Raw genomic sequence first — 25,300 nt, forward strand, 5'->3', positions numbered from 1 at the left:
TCCTTTTGTTCACGCCCATGTAACGGAAACGGAATGTACGTAACAAACCAAGCGCGTTCCAATTTTATTTTTTTCTTTCTTCATTGCTAGTCAACAAAAATTCTGATTTTTGAGTAATAAAATGTTATGTTTATTTATTAAACTTATCATGAAAGTATTATTACTTGTTGGTTTGGAAGCTATTCTTACAGCTTGCTCTGTGGTGTTGAGAGCTTTTATGATCGTGTTGGAATGCGGAGGAGGCGTTTCGCTTGTTTCCTTTGCTCTTCCTTGCTGCTACATTCGTGGGAATCGGAAAATTTTTTACATTGCGATCTTCAGGGAAATCCAAGCAAAACGCACTACAAATTGGATATAGTCCACTTGCAATTTCTTTTAGGATGATTAGACATCCCTTCTGTATCTAACTTACATTAAATCCTAAAGGACAGTGAAAACTAAAGCAATTTCTAATAAAATAAAAGCCTGAGGATGTACTTTAGAGCATCAATTGGCCATCTGTATATTCAAGTATGTAAACTAAACTAAACTAAACTAAACTAAACTAAACTAAACTAAACTAACGTTACTTGGCATCTTCTGTTGATTAAAGAAAAAGCAAAAACATAAATATATACACGAAACTCTCCTCCGCCCTTCAACTCAGCTTCCAACTTCTGAGGTGCTTCGAATGCAACATGACACTCTGGCCGTACATTACTATTATTTGTGCAAGGAAAAAGGAGCTCAGAACTTAATTAGTCTGACTTGACAACTTTTCGGTTTACAGTCAGTGGAGTATCGAAACTAGGCTATCACATTTTACCAAGATAACTCAATTTTAAAACAGGAAAGATAATGCAATTAAAGTAGCTATTAGACTGCTATGAAAGGCTTTTATATATAGCCAATAAGCAGCTTAACCTTTCCCCTCCACATTATAGGATTAATATTTTGTAATGAAAAATTAAATGGTCTTTAATGTAAAAGTTAAATTTTTCCCACAAACATAACACAAATGATTTCTTTATTATGAGACGGTGAAGTAGGCTAATCTAACGCACTTCCACAACTTATCCAACAACAACAACAACAATCTATAACAATGATAACAACACTAATAACAATCTATTTATTTTTGAATATCATAATAATAACTACCATTTAGGCTTGATGGAGATTGGGTCAATCAATTGGGATGTCTGATGCAAAAATATCATTTTATTTGAACATTTTATTTGAACAAAAGTGATGTAGCTTACTTTACATCAAATTAACAATCATAATCGAATAAACACGAACTTTTCAGTGCTCTTGTCTCATCAAAAGTTGTAGCAGCTTAAAGAATGGCTAAAACAAAAGAAAATTATAAATAAGGCAACTTACTTAGAAACATATTGAAAATAAAATGCCAAAACAACTTAACAATAAAACAAAACCAAAATTAAAGCCAGTAAGCTGCACAGCTATATATATATATATATATATATATATATATATATATATATATATATATATATATATATATATATATATACTCTATTTGACCCAGTTCTGCTCAGACTTGATCAGTGACATCTTTTAAACAGCAGCCTTAACCAAATATATGCAGCCTGTTAAACCGTAAAGCTTTACAACTCATTAAACTACCAAATTAACTTGGCAAACCACTGACAGCAACTGAAAACTGAAATGGCGAAACAGAGAAGGTTTCAGTCTGTGGACTGTCTGTCAGCGGTAAGAATAACTCTAATTCTTACTGGTCTGACAGATAACCCAGTGGCGCCTCCACCTGTCTTACATAAGACGTGAACTGCTGGTAGTTAGATGCCACAGATACGGTGCCTCCATTCGGGCTCACCGGCTGGGTCACTCCGCCGTAAGTATATCCGTTGTGAGGAACCAGCACGGATGGATGACAGTGGTACGCTCCGTAAACAGGGTGGTGGTAGCTGGGCGTTGGGCAGTAGGAGCCGCTGGGCGACACGTTGCGGTTGTGTCCAGAGATCAACTGCGGTCCCGGGTATCCTGTCTGCTGTGACGAGCTGGGCTGGCACAGACCCCAGGAACTGCCCACATAAGGCTGCAGGTAGAGTGATTCAGGATACTCCGTGGGGGGGTTCCTCGTCAGGTAAGTTACACTCGAGGGTCTCCTCACCCTCCTCCGACGTCGGTAGTTCCCCTTCTCAAACATATCTTCAAACGCTGGGTCCAGCATCCAGTAGTTGCCCTTCCTGTCCCCTCCGCTCCCTCTGGGCACCTTGACGAAACACTCATTGAGGGATAAATTGTGCCTTATACTGTTTTGCCAGCCTTTTTTGTTCTTCTCATAAAAAGGAAACTTTTTGACAATGTACTGATAAATTCCACCAAGGGTTTCTCTCTTGTCCGGGTTGTCCTTAATTGCCATTGCTATCAGAGCCACGTATGAATACGGAGGCTTCTCCAGCTGCACTGTCTCCTCTCTTTTGGGCTCCTCGACGGGGAAGTCTGAGTTGATGTCCAGAGGTTGCACACCTTGGTCACCGAGGGGGTTCTCATCTGCATCCATGGCTCAGATAGACTGCCTGTCGATGCGTCCTGTTGGGACAGAAGAGTGCTATCTACATCAAGGCTGTACACAGGTGCACTCACTCCGCCCACAGGTTGATAGAAAAGCGTAATAAGTCTTTCATCTTCCCGGGATTCTCACGCTGTTTATACTACTGTGTGTAATACAGGTTGAAACAGGGTTCACAGGGTTTTAATAGCAAAGTATTCTCACTTTGGAGAGACACCATCAAACATTAGCTTAAACGCGGACAATGTGTAGTGTAGCTTTTGCGCAAGCAACAGGTGGACATAAAGTCCTCTACGAAATGGACTGCAATATTTTTTTTTATACATCAAAAAGTTTGCTCTCAAATCTGCAAGTCTGCTGAAACTCTCACCTGTTTTAAGTATGTCTTACTTTTGTTTGTTAGTTGTTTTTGTTAGGTGTGCATTAATGCTATGTTGAGCTGTAAAAGTGATGCAAACGCAGTGATATACACCTACACTCACATACACATCTGTTTGCATCAGCTTTTACTTTCACACACATGCATATACATATTTTCACACATTGTTTAAACCCTGAGACATGCAAGTGTTGGGTATTTCCAACACTTACTGAGTTGCAGGGTTGCAGGCAAAGAAGTAAACTACAAGGCTACAGGCAGGAGAGCTCAGTATACTGTACCACCCACATATTGTGAGGTATGAACAACAGCCTTGTCTGTCCAGCAGATAATGATCACCTGCTCTCTACAGACAGTGTGTCTCCATAAACTGATCAAAAGCTGAGCAAACATTTGTTAAACATGAGTGTCTGGTGACAATTAGAGGGCAAATTGAGTTTGCTTTTGTTATATTGCACAACAGTTGGTCGCATTTATACCAAATAGGGTTACTAATTTAAATAAACAGGAGCAATTATGCAGGATTAAAATATCCTGAATATATATATATAAATATAATTTTTTTTATTTTTTTTAATAAAATAAGTTCAGGGCAGATATAAAGTGAAAATGACATTATAAAGCCCAGCACGCATTTTGTGCATTATTTATTTATTTAAGTAATCATTCAAAGCTTAAAATGTTATTCAAACTTCTTTAAGTGTCTACAATGTCCGGTCAAATTAGACAACAAGTCAATGTGCTTTACACAACAGCTTAAAATAAACTAAGTTAAATATGACAAAAGATTGTCTTTATATAAAACCAGACAACATAGATAATCAAATGCACTTATCTGGAGTGTTTGGGTTTGGACACAAAACCCTGCAGGTCTAAGATAGACACCAAGGGGTGGCTTATGTTCAACCAGTCAGGATGTTGCTGACAGCGATGTCATTTCAATTTCTAGAAATTAAAGAACTGCACGCCCTGCAATGGACTGGCGACCTGTCCAGGGCGTACCCTGCCTCTCGCCTGAAGGCTGCTGGGATAGGCTTCAGTTTCCTCGCGACCCTTAATCAGATTAAGTGGTTTCAGAAAATGAATGAATGAATGAATGAATGAACTGTACTTTTTAAAAAACAGTCTCTCATTAAGATGAAAGATCTAAAGCAGTTTTCTCCAACTTGGGGGTCGTCTCCGTGCGGGTTCAGCTGTTTTCTTTGCTTACACTCACCTGACCCAAATATGTGAATATTGACAGACTTGAGCAGAACTTAAGGACAATTTGGTGAAACCATTAATTCCTAATACATATTGCTCACTACATTTATGATAATAAATTAATGAGCAGAGATGTGTTTTTACAGAATGTTAGATTTGCTCTTTAAATGAATCATAAGAAGATTTTAGATTTTGGAGTTATGTCCAACATAATGTTATGTGAACTCACAACGTCCTATTCCTAGAGTTTTAATCATCAAATTCTACAAACCAAAAGAGTGTTATACCAATACTAAACAAACAGTTTATATTCTGGATCATTGTATCCCAAACCCACATCTATCTTTGATATCTTGTAAAGTCAGTTGGGAACTCCTCCTGTATATTTTGGTCAAGCGCCCTGACCATTCATTGTGGAGGCATATGCAAACAGACGCATAGAAAAACTGACAAAGTGCATCTTGACTGTTTTTCTGAAATAAGGCATATTCTATTTACTTGACAGAAACATTAAAAAAATTTGAGAAAATGTAAAACACCTGTACTGTATGTAAAATAACATTTGTGCTTATATTTCTACTGCATATGAGTCAGATGCTTTTAATGCATTGATTTAACTTTAGCTTTGGAGATTATCTTTGATGGGAGAGAATGTGGGAAAATGCAGAGATGCTAATGCTGTGAAAACAGCATAATAACAATATTTATTGCAATGCAAAGGAAGATTTTGGGATTTTATATAGTAAATTGCTCAAATGACATTTTGTTTCCTACTGGTGATTAAAAAAGCCTACGGTATGCAAATAGGACAGACAAGTGCAGAACACTTTACCTTTCATGAAATGAGAGAAGTGAAGGCTAGAAGTGAAGGTTAGAATGAGCTGAAATCAATCCAGAATGTATCTTAAATAATTTCTCATTATTTGGTAGCTCTTATAGCAAACAAAAATTAAAAAGGGAAACTGGACGTGACCCTGCTTTTTGTTCAGAAGAAACTTACATTTCTCTCCTGATGTTATTTGGGCAAACCAAGGTGCCAGAGGAATTGCAATCTGCATAGCTGAGAAAAAGAATGGAGCAAAACAGCCAAAACAAGAGAGAAAAGACAAAGAATACAGAGTTTAGATTAGACTTAAAATGGAGAATTACAGCATACAAACATCACAAGTCTGACCCAAAGCCAAACAAAGAAGCATAGACCTCTTCCATCAAGTATCTGCTGTTTCAAAGAAATAAAGGTTGACCCTAAAGGAATATTGTTACGAGCTACTTTATTTTTTGTTATGCAACAAGATTAGTTTTCAGGTGCAGCACAGTAATTTTACAATCCCTGTGCATTGTTTGTTATCTCTATCATCAGCTTTAATCTGATATCATATTTACCATATTTTCGTCTGTCGCAGCTGTCATCAGGTAGGAGGTGGACTGTAATATGGACAGGTTGCCAGTCTCATGACGACCATATTGTGACCATATAACATTTAGGAAATCAAAGATAATTACAGTCAGCAATTCCACTAGTGACCTCTGGTCTGGTGTAGGCTTCAGCCCCAGTGACACTGAACAAGATTAAGGGTATATGAAAAATCATCAGATATTGAATGACTGAATGAATTTGTGCCTTTCGCCTAAAGACTGCTGGGATAGGCTCCAGCTTCCCCGCGACCCTGAATTGGATTAAGCAGTTAGGAAAATGAATGAATGAATTTGTGTAGTGTAATGTATTTTGATGTACTTAAAAATGTTTTTAAAAAAACCCATCCCTACACAAAACTAGATTATAAAGCGATAAAGAGAAAGAGAGACTGATTCAGTTTTTCAAATGCTGTGGCACAGGTATGAAGACTTCCTCTCCTACTTGAGGTGATAAATTCCACCCACTTAATGTGACTCAAACAGGAAGTTTAGAGCCTGTCAAAATTTACAGTAGGTACATAGTAACACAATTAATGCTTTCTGCTGTGAAATGTTCAAGGGAAGGAGAAAAAACACCCACACACATTGCATGCCGTTTTCAGACGGATGGAAAACAATAAAGTATATATTAAGTAGATGTTAAGTATGTATAAAGCATATTATACCAAAGTATAAGAGCTATACTTTTCTTTATTCCTCATATTTAATTTTCTGTCACAATTAATTTTCTGCACTGTTTGTAATCTGTCTACAAGTTCTTTGTAAATTGATTTTAAGAGTATTATGTAAAAAAAAAAAAAAAAAAAAAAAAAAAAAAAGACATGCCATTAATTTGAATCTTATTGGCTTTTTTTTTTTTTTTTAAACTTTTTTCCAATATTGAAATTTAGATGTTCTTGAGATTCCAGCAGCCAGGAGACCACCTAAAAGAAATGGACTTTGTTTTCCTCAGTGTGCTGCTAATAAGAGCTTTTCTCTATTCATACCACAGATACCTTTGATGCACAGAGTGTGACTGCAAAGCTGCACAAGTCCAGAACAACAACCTCTTTCAACAGATCAGATAGCAGCACAACACCTGTACTTCTCTTTTCCTGCATGTGAACATAAGTGGAAAGATTTAAGATGTGTGCAGTGACAAGACATAAGGCCTACATGTGCTGAGGTTGAGGCATTTTGTGAGAGTGATGAGTGATGTTGAGCTGCACACAACTATATACACTGAACCGTTAAAAGTTTGACCCCCTGGTCTACTCAGTGTCAGCATTGCCACATGATGAATTGCCATCCTGCTAGCAAACTGTAAGTTCAGGATAGTACTCATGAATGTTAACACACATTTACTCATATCTCTTGTGTTACAATGTTGAACTTTAGACTTAGATTGCGCATTTTTTTTTACATTTACAAGATTTGAGCGCAGCCAGGTGGCAGCAGGAATCTCAGTCAGCACAGGGCTCAAGCAATGATGTGTATCTTCTTTGGTTAATTGAAAAATAGAAACTTTACAGTCTTCCCTACTATTTCCCCTGCAACAGCTTCTCTTCATCTGGAAACTTTTCTTCTGAACCATAAAGTTTAAAACTGTTCATTTCGGCTTTATACTCTCTTTTGGGTACTGAATTAATGGAGGAAGACCGAAAAGAGTACATGCGATCAGATCAACATTTACCTGTAATAGACTGAAGCAGAAAAAAATAGTCCAAGATAAGCCATGATGCATATCACCCCAGTTGTTTTGTACAAAATAGAGTAATACTCTCATTTGTGCATTAAATCAGTTGGAGAGACCAACTTAATTAAGTACAGACCTATGTCTTTACTTTGGACTCACATTGCCAAAATACTGAGTGAGATTTTTGAAGCAGAGATTAAAAAATATTCAAGCTTTTTTCCTTGTTGTACAATCTTAGTCAATGGTTCTCAAACAATGGCTGTCAAAGTTAAACTATTAATGTATAGATGGATCAATAAAGTGAACACTTTAATTCTTTAACAGCACATAAACAACAAAGTTGACATGTAATATTAAATATTAGAATATGACATTTTCTCTGGGACATATGTTGAATTTGAGCATGCAGATGCCTTATCACAGCAGTGCATCATATTCACCAAAAACCACTTTGTCCTCCGTATTTATGAAGATTCTGACAGTTTTACATCCTTACATTTTGAAAATGACTACAAAATTACCCTTGATATATCCCAAAAATAATCAATCAGCCATTGTGTAGCGTTGGAAGTCACAAAGACCAACTTGTTATCTTGGGGATTGTTTGAGAATCACTGTTCTAAGTCACAGTTTCTCAAATAGTGACACATGTACCATTTTGGGTACATGGAGATACCTCAAGGCTACATGTGGAAATAGAAGAAATAAAAGAAATAGTGTTCATGTAAAATATGTCTTTAGCTGAGTATGTTTACTGAGATTTATGTCCATAAACTGTAACCCACCCAATGCATTATGTTTCTTATATGGGGACAAACAACCTGTAAAGCCCTCCCATCTCCAGTAGCTTCTTATCAGAAACAAAGCTTGTGATGTTTGTAAGCTGCCTGAGTGTTTTTAGTAGAAAATTTGCTGAATTCATGTCATCAAAAGACATGAAAAGTCTCCACCGCATCATCAAAGGTCCTGGAGCTTCTTATATAATATCTTTGCTAATGCTTAAGGCCAAAGAAAAAAAAACTTTCATCATTGCGGCATACCTACTCCTTTTTTGCTTCACAATTTTATTTTTCATTTCCATATAAATAAAAATAATCCATTCTGTAATTTTTTGAATTGTTTTTATTGATCTTTTTAATTGTCCTCTTGGGCAACATAGCAGCAGAATGATGGTTTGGCTACTGTGTTGTTATTTTCTATTTGAAATCAAGAAAGATGAGTAGCAAAAAATGTTTTATACATCTTCTTTCTTTGTTTTTGGTCTACAAAAATCAGCAATAACGAGGAATCGTGAGAATCACAATTTAAATCGAATCGGCACCCAAGAAAAATCGGAATGCACAAAAAACAATCACATATCAAGAAATTCACCTATGAACTTAGTCTTCTCATGGCACCTGCAAAGCTGCATCAGTGATGAAAGGAAATATGTTGGGGGCACTTGTTGTAGACCACAGCCAACTTTTTTGCTCATGGTAGTCATTTGAGGGACCACTCCCATATCTTCTTAATCTACGGATTACAAGCAGCCTGACGTCTCTCTGTCAGTGACAGACGAGAACAACATGACTTCTTAGACAAACCAAGACTTAACATCACAATCAAAACAACTCTGAATCAACACAGAGTGGTAAATTATATGACATGATATTGTTGTATGTACAGGCATTTCACAGATAATAAAGATTTCTTTCACTCTTCTGCTACTGATTATTCGCTAAATTCCCATGGTAGGTATGGAAGGTTATGATGGAAAAAGTTATTTGTGTTTCCTGTTCAGGTCACAATGGCAATGACCTGTTCATCCTCCCACAATGCCTGTTCAGGGTTCTACATGACTGCCTGTCAGCCAGTCCTGTGCCAGTCTGGTCCTGTCACTTACATCTTCATTTAACCACTCCCAGCTCCAAATCCCCTTCTTAATGTTGCTTTTCCGTGAGTTAATGCATGCCTCTTCCTTTTCATGAGGTCAGAGCCATTTGCTGTTTAACATGCATTTAGTTTTATTTCTGTTCGGGAAATTTTCTCTGAGTGCACCCTTTGTTTATGAGGGACTAATAATGACCTTCTCTGTGATGACAGAGAGTTTCAACCTAGTGTTAAAAGGAAAAAAAAAAAGAGGAAGGAGAAAAAACATGTTGCACTTTCATGCCAGTTACCAAAATACAACTGTTGCCAAGATAAAGTTACATGGATTCCTAAGTGATAGATTGCAAAAAACTCATTTTTAACTGGAAGGATTGCCATCCTCACAGAAGCTTAAACAATCACAATAGCTTTTAAAACATGGCAAAGTTGCACTCCACGATTTAAACAGATTGAATTTCTAGCTAACATTACATACAACATCAAAAAGGCCTTGTGAGGAATAAGCTTAAAAGTTACAAATTCGGTTTGATTTAGTCCTTTTTGGCTTGTCTGCTTCACCACAGATCAGTCTGCTGCTAAAGGTATGTCATCCATTTGATACTGTCAGTCAAACATTTGCTTCACTTCATTCAGTTCTCACCTCTTTCCACAGAACAGCTGGAAATACAGAAACTAAACCAAGATAGCAGTTACATTTGCAACATCTCGCTGACAGATGATTTCCATCGAACTCTGAGCCACTCCAAGCTGGCATGAAATGCATGACTGATGTCAGATAACACTGTCAGATAAGGGCTCGAAATATAAACCTACCTAGCATGTTCACAGTGCATGCTACTACTTGAAAATATTCTGTTAATTGTTGCTTGGAAGTCTTTTCACCTCCTCTCTGCATTTTATTACCTTTTGACAAACAATAGCCCAGATGACTTGGTTCATCTCCTCATGAGTCAAAAAATATATGTACAGTCATGGAAACAAATCTACCTGTTGTTTTATCAGTGCTAAAAATGGAAAACAAAGGTTAGCTAATAGTATATTCCTTGTCTGTATTTCAAGAAAAAGAGCAGCAAATATGTAAGGTTAAATGTACACAAGAAGACATGCATAACAAATATACACAACGGAAACAACAGCTCTTTCTTCTTTAAATGAGGTAGGTCATATTAAACAGAATGGTGCCATTGAATAAATACAAACATAATAAAGAAAATATGAAAGCTCGTAAATACAGTTTTCTCATTAAACTTATCAAAACTTTGCACCAAAATGTGCAAATGTTGCAACATTTCGGCTGCTGAATTTGGACATACCATACCATACCAATTTGGACATACCATACCATACCAATTTGGACATACCATACTTCTCTCATGGTAGCATTTATTGCTCTCTCGTGCCACCTTGTGGAAATGGAGAAAAAGAACATCCACAATCCAGATTAGATGAAGATTTTTGAGCAAATGAAAGTAAAGAGGCTAAGAAAACTGTTCCCCGATCCCACCTTGCTTTGCACACATAAGGCCATTTTTGCTTTGTTGCCATGATGGTTCAGGTGGTTCCGTGTACTTGCAATCACAGATATTTCCACTATGTGGCAAGTCCTAAATCTTCTCAGTAACAAAAACATTTTGGTGGATAGATTCTAGATTTTAGTTGGAAAAAAATGTCAAGAAAACTCCAAACAATCCATATAAGTGGGCTGATGAAAGGTCCTACTGGAATAGGGTTTATTGTAGAATGCTATCAGTCAGAAAAGGTAAAGAAGGAAAAGTTTGTACATTAGTATATATGAGCTTGAGGCACTGTGATGGACTGGCGACATGTCAAGGTTGTATCCTGCCTCTCACCCAGTGATCGTTGGGACAGGCTCCAGCTTCCCCATAACGCTTGTTTGGACGAAGCAGTTATAAATGAATGAATGAATGAATGAATGAATGAATGAAGTAAGTTTGAGGCATAATGGTGCAGTCAATAAAACTCAGAATGATCTGCCTTTCCTCATTTCTGCCAGAAGGGGGCAGAAAATTATAACCCATTAAAACTCCAACGTTAAACCTTAATAGCTCAGTTTTTTGTGGCTATTTAAAATCGGTACCTTTTTTCAACTCAAATATTTTTCATGAATCTAAAATCTTATGTAAAATGTATTATTTAATGTTATATTTATCCACACAATTTTTCTCCATCAAGCAACATAACCAAAATCCTAATAATTATACTTATTTTAGGCTTTTTTCATTTTGTGGTATCATGGCATTTAATGTAGCCCTGCGTCGCAGAAGGAGGAGAGACTGTGCAGAAGTGAAGCAGATTTATGTCAGTTTTGACCCTATTCTATGACCTCAGATGTCAAACACAATGAAAAAAAATGTAAGCTTGATGATCCTTTATGTGTTGATGCACTGTGGGGTGTAACCCATCATAAAGATCGTCAAAACAAAGGGGTCTCCTTGCCGGGAAAATACTTCAGTGCTTAAAAATGTTTTTGTTGTGCACCATGGGGACCACATAGTTTAAATATTCCTTAACTTAGTGACAGGTTTGGTAAACAACATCCAGCGGTGGACCTAGTGACGCCTCAGTTTTTTCCATTCCAACACACCCCATTACGTCAGCGCCCCATTACGTTAAATCAAAGACAAAAAGAAGAAAATGTGTCCCTGGGGTCTTTGGAATTCATGTGAAGACCACAAAAACAACACTTCATCAAGGGCACCATTCAGATTGGTCACCAGCAATATATGGGGAAATTCAAATGAGAAGCATTGTGTGAGGTAAAAGCCAAACAGTCTCATCCCTGGCCCCTTTCTCCTTTTTACCAACTTCTCATGAGTGACTTTGATGGGAAGAAGATGATAGAAAAACAAAGAAGCGAGGTTTGATTCAGTTCCAATACAAAATAGGTTATGGTGCAATGAGTGGGTGGGATGGAGAAGTCGGAGTTAGAATGAAAATCACATTTCAGCCCGTCTGTCAATCAGCAAAAGGAAAGCAGGGGAGGGTAGTGGTGAGAATTAGGGTGCAGAAGAAATGTGGAGGAGAGCAAAGTGAGATGGGTAAGAGAAAAGTCAGTGTCTCTTTATAAAAAGCTCCTTGTGCACTCTCCTGCTGGGTTCTGTCTGCTCTTGTCCTACTGCAATGTTGATGAAGCGGATGCCTTCCCCCAGCTATCCTCCATGTGCTGGATCTACATGGATTGCCTGGACCCCAGACCACAGCATATGGAGGGCAGGCCAGATGACCCTCTCTCCAATGTGCTCCTCAGCTGGAGATCAGCTGGAGTGATGGCAGAACCATATGCAACCAGATGGTCTCTGCTGACTTGAGTTAACATTCTTGAGTCTAAATAAGCTGATAACTAAATTACATAGTTTATCATCACAGTAATAAAACATACATAATTTCTTATTCTTTCCATGTCACATCAGGACGCAGGCTCTTCTTTTCTTCAAATTGTGAAGGGCTCTGAGATACTTGTCTGTTGTGTTTGTCTGTCCGACAAAGTAACCACATCAGATTCAACAAACACACTCCCATTACACTAAAAAATAATGATGTATGCAATTCGGTCATCTCTGATATTGATCTGTGGTCTTCTGTCTTTTTTCCTTAAAGGGAGCTGTGGTAAGCAACTTTCAGAAAATCCCAGAACATCTCTAAGTTGGTATCTGAATACCAACAGGTAACAAATAAGAGACAAATTAGGTATCTTAATAAAGTGATGGGTTGATGTTCTTTGACACTGACTCTACCAAATGATGTATTATAAATGTAACATATCCCAGTCCATAATGTTACTCCAATCCTGTTCAACTGGGCTGACATAATTATTAAATTAAACAAAGTCTACATTTAGTTTTGTAAGGTAAAAGAAATTGGTCTAAAATAAACTTCTGCTTCCACCTACACCCTTTCAGTTACATGAGCTGACTGATTTCTCAGTTTACTGATGACACTGTAAGGTTCTTGTAACAAATAACGATTCATTCATTCATTCATTCATTCATTCTTGTCACGTAATTTTAATTTAAACATATTAGTAGTCCTTTGTTCTGTGCTGAAGTGACAACTCCCCTCAGGAGGAAATATTTAATTTCAAGAATATTCTTGTTTTAAATGAATTAAAATCACTCTAAGGGGTCAAGTGAACAAAAGGCATGCCATCCATATCTCACACTGCATCAAACAGAGCTGGTTCGCCCCACAGTTGAGATCTTGACTCATATCTACTTGTGTTAGAGGTTTTCATGTTGACATGTATTTAGGATGTTTGCAGTCAGTAGCGGATTGAAGGGGTGTCAGTGGCTCAGGTGGTAGAGGCGCTTGTCTTGTGATGGTCAGTGGTTCAAGTCCTGCTCCCTATGCTGCTGCAGCCCCAAGGGTTCTGGAGGCTGGTCCCAAGGCCGGTCCCAAGCCTGGATGAATGTAGAAGGTTGCATCCGGAAGGGAAACTGGCATGTGCCAATTCACCCAAGCGATTGCTGTGGCGACATGCAGAAAGGGAAACAACAACAACAGCAGTCAGTAGCAGATAGACCAGGCAATATGTTGTGGATCCTGTGTGGATCAAAGGAGATAATGATATTTATGTGACAAAGGCATCATAGACATGCAGGTGTAGTGAATAAAACTTGGATATAAAATACCCATGGCGCCAATTGGAATGTCTGCCTACGAGGTTACTACAAAGTCAGGCCTGTGGAAGAAAAACAACATGAAGGTTTATAGATTTATTTTGCAGATATGTTAGAAACCTACCAAAAACCTAAAAAGATAAATGGAAATAATTCAGAATTCCTAGACGACACAGCGCATAAAAACAGGAAAAGAGCTTACTGGTGCCCCTCATGTCCCAGAGGCAGCAGAATCTCTGCACTGAACAAATGGTTAAAATTTTACAATAATGGTACAATCATATACTTAAATAATGCGTAACTCATGATGAACTAATAACTGCAAGAATTAATGAAGACTTCATCATAAATTTCTGTTGCTCGTCATGAACTATGATTATCTCAATGTTGATTCACTTGATTATTTCACCCTTAATTGATCATCAATTGATCAGACAGCTTTTAGTGTCTGTACAACTCTACTCAACCTGATCACTGTGTATATGCGTGTGTGTGTGTGTGTGTGTGTGTGTGTGTGGATATATGTGAGTGAAACTGACAAGAGTTTGACAGGAGAAAGTACTTGTTAACAAGGATGCAGTTCAGAATAATGCTGCAAATAGTAAAGGGGGTATTTCACACGGCACAAGCAAGATAAAGATAATTTTGTCTATTTTTTCATCATTCAAGTACTCTGAAGAAGTCCCAGGTAATTAATGTAGATTACTCTTTGCTTCAAAGTTTTCTGGGTGGCTTTCAAGCTTGAAATGGTGGAGACAGGGGTCACCCGTTAACACTATGACCCTTTAATACCAAGGGGGTGCTTGATGCCTGGCCTGGCGTGCCACATGGCAGTGCTGAAGCCAGAACAGGTTGTGATTAAAACTGCTGTATTATCCTCAATCGGCATCTCAGGGGCAGGAAGATAAAAGGAGAAAGTGAAAAAGAGAGATGAGGAGAGAAAGATAAAGGGAAAGAGACAGACAGGCCAGTTGGGAAAGTAAAGGGTGGGGAGCGTTTCATGCTTGGACCGTACGCTCTTTAGCACAGTCTGCAGGCTGTGCTTCAGAGCGGATGTGTTAACAGTTTCAGGCTCAATGGAGGGAGAAATCCCCACAAAGGGAGGTGTACAAATATTGTGGGAAATCCGTCCGCTCTTTAATATTTCATGAAGGCCCACAATCTATTCATAGGACTCCATTCCTTTGGAGGGGCCCACATTCAGGCTCACGCCACAGCCTCAATGGGCAGCTCTTAATTGAGTGCCCGCTCATTCTTCGTCTCCCTGGCAGATTGTTCCCCATGAAAGCCCCTGGCTCTTCATCCTCCTCTTCTTCTCCCTGAGAGTGGCCAAAGAAAAGGGGTATGCCTTGCTGGTGGTTCATGTGGGAAGGAGGAATAAGTAACAGGGGGTAGGTGTGGATCAAATATGATAATAGGGCAAAAGGGGACGGTAGTGGGGGTAGGGTGCTAATCCTCAAGGTGGGTGACAGAGGGGGTTGCATTCCCCTGGAAGGCAGGGGTGTCATAGTGTGTCTGTGTTTGTCTATAAGGGTAAAGGTTATGTATGACTGTGTGTATGATTGGTGGGCAGGTGGATGCTGTATGGTCCATTAAAATGAAAATCTGAGATTTATAACTACTTCTTGACTATTTTTTTTCCCACCACAAATGCATTCAAAATCCAATGATTTTGTGAAACAGATTGAGGCCTCAAGAACCAACTTTACTATTTCTCATGACTTATTATACATAATTAGGCAGCTCTTTGCATTAGATCATCAACATCTCTCTTAAACACAGTGTTTGAAAATAGAAAAAACAAAACAAAACTCAAGGATATGAAACAAAACAACACTGGACAAATCAGGACAGTAGTGAAGGCACAATAATGAATTATTATGGGTTTTATTTTTGTTGTTTTAGAAAAATAACTATCAAGATTAATTTGATTTTGAAACATTCTCATATTTACGTGTGAGTTGCACAACTTTCTGGAAAAACAAAACTGGATAGATGAAGTGCCCCTTTAAATGCACTGGCGAGAGTAAATGTAAATGTCACATTTTCTGGCAAACACTTCAGCTTGCAGTATTGAAGCATTCTGTATGTCATTAAATTTGAAATCTCCTCATCTGAATGCATGCAATCGTCTTGGCGCTTCCTTCTGCATTGACAACAATGAGAGCAAGTTTGTCCAAATGTTTTTGATTAAATCACAGCCAGAACATTTGATTTATTGTTTTTGATCAAATTCAAAATGTAACCTGTTGATGTGAGTTGAAAAAAGGGCATCTTAAAGATCATGGTTTGGAACAGAAGTTCCCAGTTCTGGGAGATCAAAGTTAAACACAGTTGATGTTGTTCAACCTGTGTGGCTAAAGACCTTACAGATAAACATTAACACTCCATCATAAATATACACCTCATGCCTGCACTGAGTGCTTCATCTGGCCTAATGCTGCTTCAGGGAGCTGGCTCAAGGTGGACAGCCAACTGGGAGCATGACCCGAGGGCTCAGCCATATTCAGGGCTTCTCTTGGCCTCCAGCTGCAGCTCAGGCTCCTGATCCCTGATTAAAGGTCATCTCGCTTCTTCTAAGGGCCTGTAAGACGATGGGAGTTTGGCTCTCTCCAAGTGACTCCCCTTCACTTCTCCGATGTGTGTCCAACAGGCTTATGCTGGCTCACAAGGGGTGGAGAAGACCTGCAGAGAGGAGTCTCAGAGCAGTGAAAATCCTCTACATCCACAGCATGGATTCACATTCACACATACACAGAAAGCATAAGCAAAGACCAACACACACAAACACTGGATGCATAATTTATCCTGGTGGTACCACGCCGGGTATCCAGCACAAGCACCCCCCTGGTGGAGTGTGGCAAAGCCATGCTAAATGGATTCTGCAGAGGAAGAGATTTAAAGCTTTCATGGTGCTCAGTGTGTTACGGGCGGCTGCATCTTGTTGCTTTGATGGATTGTTCTTGGGTTCATTTCTGGACTTTTTGAACGATTTTGTTGTGTCACCTACTTAGTGCTGCTAAGACATACTGGCATTTGAAAACAAAGGCTTATATTTCATTTCACAAAGAAGGCCTATATCTAAAATGAACCTGGCTACATTTGCACTGTAATTGACAGGAGTTTTGACTGCATTTGCTTTTCCCTCCCCCCAGCACAACATTGTGAGCAAACTTAACTTTTAGTTTAAAAGCTGCATAGCAAAAAAAAAAAAAAAAGGAAAAAAAAAAAAAAGCAAAAGCAAATCAAACCAAAAACATGAGAAAACAGAAAATTTAACTCAAAACAACACTTGCTTTTGACTACGTTACTAGTAAAGGAAATGGCTTTGGATGGAACTGGACTGCACTGTGTTTGTTAACCTACCAGAATACATTGTTAAAACCTAATCCTGGCAGTCCATGGGTTCAGAAACTTTCTAATCCAGTCATTTCCGGATATGGGACTCTCACCACTTCTTTACTATGTCTTTGTATCAGCAGGTATTAATACCACAAGTGCTGCCTGAGACGAAAGTAGGCACAAGAGAACTACTTAGTGGCTTGGAAAGGGAAGCAAATGGTTGGTTCATTATTTACATTTACTTTGTTTTTGATAGATATTGTGATTGTTCAGCATTTTTTAAAATTGTCCTCATAATTATCCAAGCATTAAAAAGCTTCACTTACCTCAGCACAGGTCTATAAATTAATTGTACTAAGTGGCAGCTCACAAGGCCCCTAATTATTTATACTTTTACTATTGGTCAGGGTGTCACTTGGATAAACACAGTGGAGGTTCATCTCATCTGGTCCACAAAACACCAGAGTGTGCCCATACCAATGGCTCTGCTGAACTCTGACCCTGCTGGGTCACAGAGAGCGTTTGTCCCTCGGTAATTGGACAGAAGGGAGCTTTCGCTCTTCATTTAACCTTTAAGGTCCAAATCTTTTTTCCCCAGCTACCATAAAGTCCCTGGTCCTGACCCAGTGTTTTCAGGCCTATCTTTCCACCCCCATCATGGGGCCTTTGAAAGCTGGAGAAAAGCTGGAGTGTGCTTGCCCTGTCAGAGACAAAGGTGGAGTTAGTGACCCCTAACCCCACAGACTGAGGGCTTTCTTCCTGGATCAGGCACTGCCTTTCGCCACGGTGGGTTATTGCTGCACAGCTTGGCAACAGAAAGAGAGTAAACACTTGTTAAGACTCCTCTTCTCCATGCTCACCCCAACTTCTGTTCTCCTGTGATCACTTTGCTTATATTTTCTTCCTGTGAGGAGGCTTTTGCATCTGTTTATGGACAGAGTGAAGACAGGCCTCTTGTTTGAATTTCAGGCAGCAGCTTCATAATCCATCATTCTGACAGTTCTTTGTTGCTGCTCCAAAGAGGACAGGAGTAACAGTTGCTCGGGGCACACAGGAAAATACACTAGCTAAATTAATGTGAATGGTTTAGACATACATCTGCTTGTGTTTAGAAGCATATGAATGTTTTTGCAAAAAGGGTTTTGCTAAAGCAAATTGTAAAGAAAATGTGTAAAAAAAAAAAAAAAAGTTTCACATTTTTATGCATATCCAATCAGGACATGCAGAAAAATGTGATGAGGGGCACCATTAAAATAATAGAAAAATCTTGAATGATGTTCAAGCTGTTGGTACCTAATTGTGATTTTAGTTAATAACAACCTTGAACAAACATATTTAATAGTAAATGATACAGTGTTTCCCTCTGGTATTTCATCTGACATTCAAAAGTAAAGAGCCTGCATGGATTGCATTTACTTTAGTCTCCAAACTTTTGGCAAATGTTTTATTGGCTGACTGGTGTTCTTTCTTTGAATAAGCTAAGCTTTTTATTACTATGGGATTAATTCTGGTTTTGTTCTTTTACCTCCAAGTTTTTCAAACCTTATGGGGCATTTTCGGTGTGATTTTTGTGACTCTAAATCCAATAAAATCCACCCAGAAGTACTTCCTTTCCTTAATCTCTTGATTGCTTCCCTGAGCCCTTGTGTATCACAGCAGGGTTGCCGTGGAGACTCTGTTGCCCTCCCGAATGCTACACTGGTCACTGAGGAGCGACCTCACGTGTCCAGATGCTAAGCATGCGGTCGTGGCAAGAGGAGCATCCTGTGAGGCGGCCACAGCCATATGGGCTGAAAGGGAGGACTCCTCTGGAGCTGCTGGCTTTCTCTTCAGGGACAGAAGACTATTGTCCCAGCCTTGCCCTCCACGCCACTTAATGGTGCAGAACAGCATTGTACAGTATTGTAAACTGCTTTCTGCTCCTTTTTGCCCTGTCGGGTCCTCAATAGCAAAACCCTCTCCTACTTTCCCTCTCACTCCCTCTAACTCCGTGGGTGTTTTAGTGCCCTCTGCTTTCATCCCTTTCTTTAACCGCGTCCAGCCTTTTTCTACTTTTGCTAGGTTTCTCAGTGTTCTGTTGAGTGATGGTCTAATTGTCAGGGAACAATTAAGCCATCTGATTTCTCCTCTGGTCATGTCTGTTTTGTTTTAGAATGGAGCACACAGAAAAGGACTTAAGGTCACTTCTATATCTGTCTGGGCTGGGATGTAAAACTCTCACTGTGTGGTTATGGAAAACAAAACTATTTCAATAATTGTTTTTTGTTTTATGTTTTCATGAATTAGCTGATAACTGATATTGTGACGTGCTCTGATCTATGAGCATGTCTTGTGTGGAGCTAATCTCCCAAAACATGTGGACAAGTGATTAATTTGACCCTGTCTAATAATCAAACTACTTTAAGGCCTCCTGCTTGTAGCTCCAATAAATCTGTCTCTTCTTCTATATAGACCATGAAATGTGTTCTCTTTTAATAGACAGGTGGACTAAACAGCTGGGGGACAGCTTTGCTTGGGATGTCTACACACTTTCGCCCCCACCTATTCCTATTGTTAATGTAATGTCACATCTGTGACCCTGTCTGCTCCCTTTTCCACTCCGTCTTTCATCCCCTTCTCTGCTAATAATTTCCGCTCAATTTCATATTGTCTAGGTTCCTCCCTACACGTGAAGGCAAAGCTCCGGCCTGTAATGCTGCAGAAGGATGACCAGGCTCTCATTTATAATCCTGTTTAATATGACCCTCTTTTCTGAGCGATGCAGCGAAAAACTGGATATTCAAAACGAATAGTTTTGTTACTCAGCATGTTTGGATAAATTCTATGGCATTAAATAACATTAAACATTTTGAGTTAAAGCTCAAGGCAGGTTATTATTATTTACTGACAGTGTAAAAAAATGGGACACAAGAGAAAAAGGCATTGATGTCACATTTATATGTCTTTCGGTACAATCAGGCTGAACAAAACTGTTAGGAGGTTTGCTTTTGAGAGAAATAATAGATCACACTTTTTTCTACATTCATGTCTTTTGTGTATATAAATATTTTTTAGACTTTCCATCAATCCGTTGTTGTAAAACTCCATCATTGTTTCAGGTCTGAACTAAACAACACATTTTACACCTGAACTAAGGTAAATAAGTTAAAATTTAGGTCTAGACTTCTTTTAAAGTTGTTCACACATATACAAACCAGATAATCTTTTTCTCAGAAACAAGTTCTCACTTCTGGAAAAACTTTACAGTAGTGTGTATATACAGTGTTCAGAAGGCAGCGCATCAAACAAAAACTACTCCTTTAGCTGTCGCACTCTGATCTGAACACAAATCTCCATTTTGAACATTGCATTCCAGCACAAGTATTTTTAAATGTACCTGGGGGGGGAATGCAACTGCATCTTAATGTGTGGTTTCAGGGCAGATCAGACACTATGGTGACAATAAATCTGTAAAATGTGTAAAATGAGTATTTATGCTTCATTAGGATACTTTTCATTTCATACTATATATTCTGCATTTAATAACCTTTTGATTGGACAGTACTACTACAAGTCTTTCCTCAGTCATTGTTACAGGACAACTGTTGTTTAATGGCTTTACTTTCCTAAAAAGCCATATGTCTGAACTACAGCTGTTTTAGTTTGTCAGACGAGCTGTGAATCTGCACCTGTTCACTCATAAAATATGTTTGAGTACAAAGTATCTTACACAGGTTGGATGGTATTTTCCTGAAAACCTTTTTTAATAGTCTACACATACAGTTGCCTAAATTTTAGTGTAAATTATGTTACATTAAACTAAACTATATGGTGCATTTTCAGAGTAAAATTGTGTACGTATTATATAATTAAGTAATTTAGATTAATAATCCATTTAAAAATAATCTTTTGCATCTACTTCTTTAACTACAAAAAACTTGGTACAGGTTTGGCAGTCAAAATGAATAAAGCAGATGTATCATTCTCATGATGTTTTTTAGCCTCCGAAGAAACTAGTTGAATGAATTAAAGGCTTTTTGGGAGGTTTGACTGTTCAGCTGATATTACACATGTCTCAGTTTCTTTCCTATGTTTATCTTTTATTTTAATTTTTGTGTCAAAAATATTGATGTGCCATTCACATTGAATGAGACTTTAAATATTAAAGTATGTTGCACCAGGTTTGAATGGGTTATCACGCAGGAATAATGTCTCATAGAGGACATATTTGCTCTAAGTTGTTCTGGGTGAAATTCAGAGAGAACATATTCCAACATAACAGTAGTATGAAAAATCAAGTCATCGTGTCTCACCAAGGTCAGATTACAGTAAAGCTATAAAGGGTTTTAATCTTCAGGAGCTGAGAATATCCACTTTAACAATTACTGTGAATATTTTCACATCGCAGCTAGCAGTTAATGATCTGCCTGTGAGGGCTTGCTGTGTGACAGCAGTCCGTGGTACTGAGGTGCTAATGAGAGAAAAGGACGGCCAGGCTTCCCTCCCACACATACAGCCCTTTGTCTCTTCCTCTGCCCCCCATCATTAGCTTAATGTGGCCCGCTCCCTCAACTAAAAAGGCCACTGCCAGTGTGGCAGTGGGTTCACAGATGCAAATCCCTGCCCAGTGCTAATGGAGGTAAATGAAAATTAATTGATTTTCATTCAGAAGCCTTTTCAGTTGGCTGTTCTCCCTCTGGGTTTTTGCAGACCTTACCTCTTCAACAATACACTGTCACCCCTCCACCACTTTAATTCAAACATATAGCAATGCACTTGCTATTGCTATGTAGAGTGGATCCAACAAAAGGGAGCAAGGGAGGATGTTGTCCTGACACCTGGTTATGTATGAGGTGGGAAACTTTATTCCCTAACTCTAACCACAGCCCAGGGTGTGGCTGTGGTTGAAAGGCAGTCATTACATGTCAGTCATGGTTACTCTCAGAAAGTGTTCAAACTAAACTTTTTCAGCTAGCTGCCAATAAAAGAATGACAAATAAATTCCAAACTCCAAAATAAATAATACTTATACATGTTTATACATCATGGTCGGCTCTTTTAATTCAATAAGTTATGTAAATTTCAGACAAATTTTTTATTTTACCGTCTTGTTCGTGCAATTAAAATACTGCTTGATAAGGTCAGACAGTGGAACAAAAGTAAAAAAAAAAAAAAAAGAAAAAAAAAAAGATACCTTGTTCACTGTTCTCCCACCAGATACAGTTGAAATTGGTACTTGGCTGCTTTACACTCTGTAACATGACCAAGGTGCATAAATCTGTTATTGTCAAAGTGGAGATAGTAAAGACTCAGGCCGGTTTTATTTCAAATATCTCAAACTTTGATCACGTCAAGTTAACAATCAGCCTGTCGACACCTCTTGATACAGCTGTGATAATGAGGGATGATGAATAGTGATGTCACATGTGCAAGATAAGCAGGATCCTGTGTCCTCCGTCCTCTTCCTCCGACCTGTTTGTTTACAAATCAATCGATCAACCCCCTTCTTTTTTTTCTGTTGTGATTAACTAAGCTTCCTTTGCTTCTTTTCCTTCCCCCCCTCTCCTGCAAGCTGAGGAGCAAAAACACAGGGGGGCAGTGAAACATTAACCAGACAGAGGAGAAGTGACAGTGATGAAATGAGTCCGGAGGGATGATGCCGTTGTTATCTACCAATGGGTTGATTGTTCCTGAGCCTGTAAACTGCTACCCAGGGTCAGCTGACAGGGTCACACTTTCAGCCAAGCTTTATTTGTTGATCAGACAAAGCCTCATTATGCTGATATACGAGACTGTATTGGACAAATACACGACATAAGAGCTAAAGATAAACTCAAATACACCAGATTTTAGGCTTATATGTGAACAAACAGGATATTAGCTCCAAGTGATTCCGTTTCCTTGTTTCTTAAGGTGCATCTGACATGAAAGGATCTGTGTTATTGTCTCACTTCTGCATATCTAAATTAATGGAAAGCTGTGAAAGTTGTTCACGCGGTGTTTAACTAGGTTGGAAAAAGTCTTGAGCTCTAAGGAATATAAAAATTATTCACATTCACCGGCTGTGTCCAGTGACAGATAGCTTTACATAATTCCTTAGACCATACCGTGAGACCACAGCGCCCATCAAATAAACAATTAAAAATGTACAAAAGTATCCCCCACCACCATCACGATCGCATCCAGACACACACTTTCTCCTCCTCCATACACCAAAGTTCACACACAGAAATTCACACAAAACCAACACGTTTCAGAATCCCAAACCAATCAAACCCAATAAAACTAACAAAGCTGGGCAAGGTTTTTGAGTGGGGTATGAATGAAGAAGAGAGATGGCCCTACAATGAAAACTAGTGAAAGGAGGGCCATTTGCTAAGCTATCATTCATGAGGTATGGGTCCCATGCCTGTACAAGCTTGCTCCCAGCTCTACACACTTGTTGCCATTGTGACACACTGGCAGAGAGAAGCCTCTGTAGTCCCGGGGATCAATTCAAACCCTGACAACACCACACTAAACCAGGGTGCCATTTGTTCAGAGGAACCCCCTGAAACCCCTCTCCCCATCTGTCAGGGGGCCTCTCAGGCACTTTGTGTCTGTGTGTGTGTGTGTGTGTGTGTGTGTGAATATGAGTGGGTGGGAAAGGAGAAGTGAGAGGGGAGGTTAATCAAGATTTGGATGTGGATGGGTGTGGGAGGAAGGCTTGGGTGAATGTCTGGTAGGGGAGCATGGTCATTATGCTGATTTTCCTTTTTCTTTCAAGACATTAGAAGAATACTTTCTTTTGCGTTCCTTGTTCCTTCAACCAGGCAGTCTTCTGCCACCTATGCTGCCCACTTTTATGGTACGACAAGGGTGGTCAGAGGAACAGAAATCTGGGAATCAGGTCAATTATGGATGGTGGCTTGGTGATAAGTAAAAAAAAGAAAGAAAGAAAGCCACAGAAAGCGGGAACACCAGAAAAAGGGATCAAGACTGCTGTTTTTTTATCCTTTTAATAATTTGGATGAATACATAGTCACTGCAGCAAGCCTGGCCTGACCTTACTGCCTGTTTTGTCAGATGAGTTGCATTGCGCCTAACTAGATCTGTTCTCACACAGACCTCCCCCTTCAGTGCCCAAGAATTTTTTTTTCTTTTTTTTAATGGCAGGGCTCCTTCCAGTAACTTCACACGCATCCGTGCACACCTGCAAATTCTCCAACTGCTGCTTTGTTTTCTATTTGTGTTCATGCCATTGATAATGCAGAAAAGACGCAACAAAGCAAGACAACTATTTGTTCTTTTCTTAACTAAGAAACGTGAAGGGTCTCTTTCAAACACTTCTGTGCTGCAAACTACCTCAAAGCAAAACTTCTGTTCAGTTCACACATACATAGCCCTAAAAACCAACCAGGCAATGTTTCCTGCTGACCACAGCATTTGATTGGGGTTCATGTTGGTTCTGGCTCACAATGGGACAAGTGGTGACCTCTGGCCTTGGCACTGACCCTTTCTCTTCCAGAGTTTAGGTGCTGAGACAGATGTGGATAAACTTCTCCATGTGAATCAGAGTAAGGGGCCCGGCTTGTTAAAAGACTGTTTTCTTGCTCCTGTTGGAGTAAGTAAACCTCAAAGTGGAAGGTGGGTCTAATTGGGAAAGGTCTGGATACTCGGTTCAAATAGCAGCAGGTCAGCTGAGGAGTACAATGGATATGAGTGAGGAAATAGGAGACTCATGAAAAACGTATGGTGTCTTTGCTCCTAATTGGCAGAACAAAATCTGCAAATGGTTTTATTATTCAATCCAACTAATTATGTACCTTTCCATTAAGCAGAAAAGGAGCAAAGGAAGTGTTTAATTAAATCCCAATGAAATTATGTAGTACATGCATTTCCACAGCAGTACTACAGCAGAATAATAAATATTGTGTAACTTTTCACCTAAAGGCAAAAAGGCAAAGAATGAATCCAAATCTTATGGAAAGTTAGATTCTGACACAGATTGCTTCAACTCCAATTCATATGTTGTCTCACCTCAGGAATAATTTCAGTCACTGAATTCATGAAAAATCACCAGCAGATGGCACTCCAAGTCTGGATGCTAAAGATTAGCATTGGGTTTATGTTAGTGTAGATCTGAAACAAATGAGCCCAAATTATTCCTCAGAAAAGGAATAAGTGAGACTTATCTTCAAGCATGACCATTAATTTGAATGATAATTAAAACATGAATTTGTTATTTGTTTTTTTTATTTTTTTATTCATTTGATCACTTT

The 25,300-nt window shown here is 38.9% G+C and overlaps 1 protein-coding gene across 1 annotated transcript; it reads right to left on the reverse strand.

Annotated features, from left to right (window-relative positions):
• Window positions 1–1,735: 1,735 nt before the first annotated feature.
• On the reverse strand, window positions 1,736–2,530 carry foxl2l (forkhead box L2-like; the record flags this gene model as incomplete). The annotated part of the gene is made up of 1 exon (XM_079238484.1): window positions 1,736–2,530. The coding sequence occupies one exon, from the start codon at window positions 2,528–2,530 to the stop codon at window positions 1,736–1,738; it is 795 nt and encodes a 264-aa protein (XP_079094610.1).
• Window positions 2,531–25,300: the final 22,770 nt, after the last annotated feature.

Source organism: Telmatherina bonti (assembly GCF_933228915.1).
Source record: "Telmatherina bonti genome assembly, chromosome: 4".
Lineage (NCBI taxonomy): Eukaryota > Metazoa > Chordata > Actinopteri > Atheriniformes > Telmatherinidae > Telmatherina > Telmatherina bonti.